Source organism: Frankliniella occidentalis, unplaced genomic scaffold (assembly GCF_000697945.3).
Source record: "Frankliniella occidentalis isolate FOCC.00 unplaced genomic scaffold, Focc_3.1 Scaffold643, whole genome shotgun sequence".
Lineage (NCBI taxonomy): Eukaryota > Metazoa > Arthropoda > Insecta > Thysanoptera > Thripidae > Frankliniella > Frankliniella occidentalis.
Window position 1 is genome coordinate 50,055 of NW_026267758.1, and position 4,982 is coordinate 55,036.

A 4,982-nucleotide genomic window follows, 5' to 3' on the forward strand; every position below is an offset into this window, starting at 1 on the left:
GGGGGGGGGGGGGGTGCATGTGCACGTATGTGACGTGATTTCATCAACGATGTATGGCTTGTAAAAAAGAAATTCGAGATGATTATTATTCTCTGCAGACCCAGCAATTTGACGGCGTTTCATCCTTTTGAAACACTTGAACTATTCACCCCAGCTAGCTGTTATTCATTAGCCACCAATGGGAAGAACAAGTGAAGAAGAACACTTCTTCAGCGCCCCCTGTCGGTGAATTTAGAAACTATGAAAGACAATGCCGCGGATGAATATTCTCGTCGCAAAGCAGTTCCCCCATTCATTCTTTCACATTTATTTGTATTTAGACTTTGTTTGCTTTCTTCTGGTTGTATCTTTACGGGGACTGTTTGATTGGCCCAATGTGAGAGTTTGGGACATTCTCAAAAGTCTTTGGTCAGCAGCTTCCCCGCGGAAGGATATCCATCTAGTCCCTGCTTCCATCGCACTACTTCTCCTCTCCAACCAGTAGTCGGGCGAAGTCGGTGTCGCGAACTTGTGGCAGTACTCGGTTATAGGGTTTTGTGATTCGTCTCAAAATGAGCTGGCAGGATTACGTTGACAAGCAGTTGTTAGCTTCGCGGTGTGTTACCAAAGCCGCTATTGCCGGCCACGATGGAAACGTTTGGGCCAAATCGGAAGGATTTGATGTAAGTAGGCGTTGGGCTACCGGAGCAGCTCTTGTTCTTCCTTGGTGGTTCGGCCAAGTCAGCGCTTGACCGGGGGGGCGACCCGCACCCCAAAGCTCCACAGCCGTGTGGACCGAATCTGGAATATACGTGTTTGAGTGGTGAAGTGAGGCAAACGCCCCAGTGCACTGTGTTGAAAACCTCCAAGACTCAAGTGGAAGTGTGATGTGGCTTCGAATGGACTCTGTGGGAGGTGTGCGAGGCTGAGGCCGAAACGCCGGTGGCTCTGGCAGGCCGGTGTGCTGCCCTGGCCGGCCCGGTCCTCCATTCAGCCTCTGAGTGCGACGTGTGTCCAGCTCCGCACCCTGGACGGTTTCTTAACGCCAGCCTGTGGCTTTGTGTGCTCCTCCAGTGGATTGTGCGCTTCTCTTAACCCTTCATAATCGGATACCTACCAAGAACCGGGCGGAGCTCTGCTTCCGGCGGCACTGTGAGACAGTCGTAATGTCAGCTGCACTGAACGGCGACGGGCTGCCAAGTATTTCCGTGACGTAATGGAGCACTGGATTGAATTAATGCCTTGGGGTTCATAGCAGAATTAGCCGGAAGACCAGGGATACCTCCGTAGCCTGACCAAAATTGGCTAATGTTTGTACTAAGTCAAAACCAATTCATGTGTCAAACGTGTTCTAACGTATGGGCGTCGATCGCGTAGGGGTCGTCTGGTTTTAGACGTTTAACCTCAAAGTGAAAGGGTTGGAATACGACCTTGCTGAATGGTGCTTTTGATAGTGGGCTGTTAATAATTTTTTCTAATAGCATAAGTTTACTAATTTGAAGTACCTCAGATTCCTAAACAAATTGTTAGTATTTTCTATCATTGCAAGTGGGTGTGAATTGTAAAATGATCCAATATTAAGTTTATTTCATCAAAAGTGAAAATAGTTAAGCCTTTTGTCATTCGTTTATTAGGTTAGTGTCGTAAAATATTTCTCAGTGGCAATTTATACACTCATTCTTGGTGAAAAATCTAGCTAGTTGATCAAAATTCTCAAAGCTATGAGTATTATGAAAACACCCAATTTTCCTTTAATTATTACAGTTCAGTATCGTTTATATCTCTAAAGTTCTGTTCAGGTCAACCTAGTTTCCTTTACCCTCTCACTTTAGTTAACCGAGTCTTGTGTACTTGTCTACATCCATCCATCAAGTTACTTATTGATTTCAATTTCCTGACAGGTCTCAAAGGAGGAACTGGCAAAGCTTGTCCAAGGCTTTGACAAACAGGACCTGTTGACATCATCAGGCGTGACACTGGCAGGGAACCGCTACATCTACCTCTCCGGCACTGACAGAGTTATCAGGGCCAAGCTTGCCAAAGTTGGCGTTCACTGCATGAAGACACACCAAGGTAATGATTGTTGTGCATTAATTTTTGGTTTGTTACTGCATCTTTTATATGGTAGACTAATGGGATTTTCCTTGGTTATTCAGCTGTTGTCGTGTCCCTATATGAAGATCCAATTCAGCCCCAGCAGGCAGCATCAGTAGTGGAAAAGCTAGGAGACTACTTAGTGTCTTGTGGATTGTAGAGGTATGTCTCTGCTCTGAATTTTGTTTGAATTTGAGGTACATCTCTAGAACAAGTCTCTAACTATTTTTTGTTTGCAGGACTTTTTTTTTTTTTTACAAAAGGCTGTTCTCCTGCGGTGGCATGAGCAGGACTCGGAAGGGAATGAGGAAGATAATTGTTTGGCCAGTTCAGTTTGGATCTCTTTCTGAGTTCCAGATTTATTTAGAGGTGGAGACAATGCATTTTTCATACTTTCAGTACATATTTCCCTCTTTGTTAAAGAATTTTGTGACATGATTTTGGGTGAGTGGACATTGAGTATTATGTGTGATTGACTACCTTCCTAGTACGATCAAACCCCACCCTGACCTTTTGATCAGCTAAGCCTACAGGCTCTCAATGTCTGATAGTTTTTAATAATTTTGTTTTTTGATTACTCTAAATGAAATAATACCCTCTGCATTTGTTATGAAGACCTTCCTAATTTTGAATACTTTCAAACTCTAGTCCTGCTCTTTCCTTCATCCCTCATATTTAAAACAGAACAATTCAAAATGGATTTAATGTTAACTCTAGGGGCCTCCATTTGAAAATGAATTCTGCTTTATCACGTTTCAGAACAATATTACATGTCAAAGACCTTTTTAAGTAATTGTGATTAGCCCTGGCCTCAAATTTCGTATGTTAACAATTTGCTGTGTGTGTCTCTTCCCAGCTAGCTTTAACATTTTATGTGAAACAAAGGCTCATATGTTAGTGCTATGTCATTACCCTGTATAGGAAATGAAATGCAGACCCATTTTCCATGATTGCTATGATATTGAAATAGCTAGCTAAAACTTTTGAAAGACATATTTTTTTTATTTTTCTTCTTTTGGGGGGGAGGGGGGGATTTATTGAAATAGATCTGTATAAAGTTAAGATGTAATCATTGGATGTGTGCTTGCTGAGAACATAAACAGCAAGCATGACGTTATGGATGGGGGGTTAACAAATTGTTCTTTTCTCAGTGAACTGGCAATATTCAATTGGTGCATATGTGTGCCAGTTAATGCTCTTGCCCTGCTACTGGGTCTTACATTTTGTACTACTTTTAATGACTGCTGAACGTGAGATAAAGTATTTCTTAAATTGTAATTATTCCAATTGGGCTCTCAATAAAAGAAAAATAGCAATTTTAAACATTTGTGTTTTGTATTTGGTTTAACCTAAAGGTTGTTGGTGTTTTTATACAAATGCTGAATGTTCTGCTACTGTATGTGCTGTGTGGTACCTGGTGTACCTTTGTCTATGATTTAATAAGTAAATGAAGTGTATACAAAGTACAGCTTGCGCCTCATTGTATATCCCTTCACTCAGTACACTTTGTGGTTGGTTGGCAAACACTAAGTTGTGGTGATGCAGCATCAGTGACAGGGAAAAATCTGCATCTGATGGCTGAAAAAAGTCTTGATTTATTGAAAGGGGGGGGGGGGGGGGGGGGGGGTCAGGGGAATTTAAGGAGGTACTACTACAAGTTGGGTAACTTCGTTCTGGGCCAAGAAATATAATTCGGGGAGTTCAGAATTGGTCTTCAATTTTCAAAGATATCTTATTTTCTGGGCGAAAATGGCTAAATTTTTAATCATTTGTTTGCTCGAATGTCAGTTAAAAAAAATCCGGATCTTGTAGTGCCCGGTCGGCATGCGCATGGTCGTTGGTTCGGATCCCAGCAACAGACCATTTTTTGTGTTCTGCTATATTTGAGCGTCAGAGATAGGTTTGCCCGTTGCAGCAGCCTGTATTTTGCCTCGATAGCACTATAAATAAAGATATTCTTAAAGGAAAAATTTTACACACCTGACACAATGTCGGTGTGCATCCTGCAGCGAGGGGAGGAGGTGGACTTACTTGACCACCTACTGAGCAGGTCCCCCCCCAAAAAAACTTTAACCTGACCAGGTCTCGATCCCTCGCCCGGCGGCATCCAAGGGAGCACGCCCAGGAACGCTCGCCACTCGGCTGATGGCTCCACCTGAAGTTGAATAGCACAGAACTCGGTCCCGCTGTACGAGTCCTTGGTCTTCCGTAAGGCAGGCGGTCAAGTCCACCTCCAAAAGTGTCTTCGGGCGTCAGTCACGGCTGAGGTCTGGATGGTTCCGAAGGTTGTGCTCGGTACCGTTCCGTCGTGGCCAAGTCGGTAGGGTCCGGGCCCGGTGTGGACCCGGTCGCTGGTTCCAATCTCGTCCCGGTGATATTTTTAGCGCTCCGCTGGCCATGAATTTACAGCCGTGTGACACCTGATGGGCCGGTACGCAAACAGTCACTGGTTCAAATCTAGTCGACGGAGCCCTTTTGCCCCTCTGCCAGCCATATGTTTCGGGGTGTGAGCCACAGCGGAGATAAGCTTCACCTCTGCAGAGGCCTCAGTGGGTCAGTTGGTAGAGCGCACGCTCGGGACGAGGATGGTCGTGGGTTCGAATACTGGTCGAGGCTCATTTTTTCCCATTTAGTAGTTTGCGGCGCGGGGACCAAGGGTTAGGACAAAAGACCGGCCGACATGGGAGGAGGTGGACTTGACAGCCCACTCAGAAGAGCCCCCCCGCCCCCGCCCCCTTGCCAAAAAAAAAATCACCTCGTCTAGGACTCGAACCCAAAGCCGACGGTGGCTAATACACCACGCCCTAGCGCGCTCGCAACTTGGCTGTCGGCTCCACTTGCCAGCGGAGGGTTCAGAACTCGGTCCGTATTTACGAGTCTTGGTCTCCCGGATTGCACGCGTTCAGGTC

At 45.2% G+C, this 4,982-nt stretch overlaps 1 protein-coding gene across 1 annotated transcript; it reads left to right on the top strand.

Annotated features, from left to right (window-relative positions):
- The first annotated feature begins 460 nt into the window (after nucleotides 1-460).
- Nucleotides 461-3,539, top strand: LOC113204741 (profilin). The gene is made up of 4 exons (XM_026420021.2): nucleotides 461-662; nucleotides 1,881-2,052; nucleotides 2,136-2,235; nucleotides 2,313-3,539. The coding sequence occupies exons 1-3, from the start codon at nucleotides 552-554 to the stop codon at nucleotides 2,231-2,233; spliced, it is 381 nt and encodes a 126-aa protein (XP_026275806.1). The 5' UTR covers nucleotides 461-551; the 3' UTR covers nucleotides 2,234-2,235; nucleotides 2,313-3,539.
- Nucleotides 3,540-4,982: the final 1,443 nt, after the last annotated feature.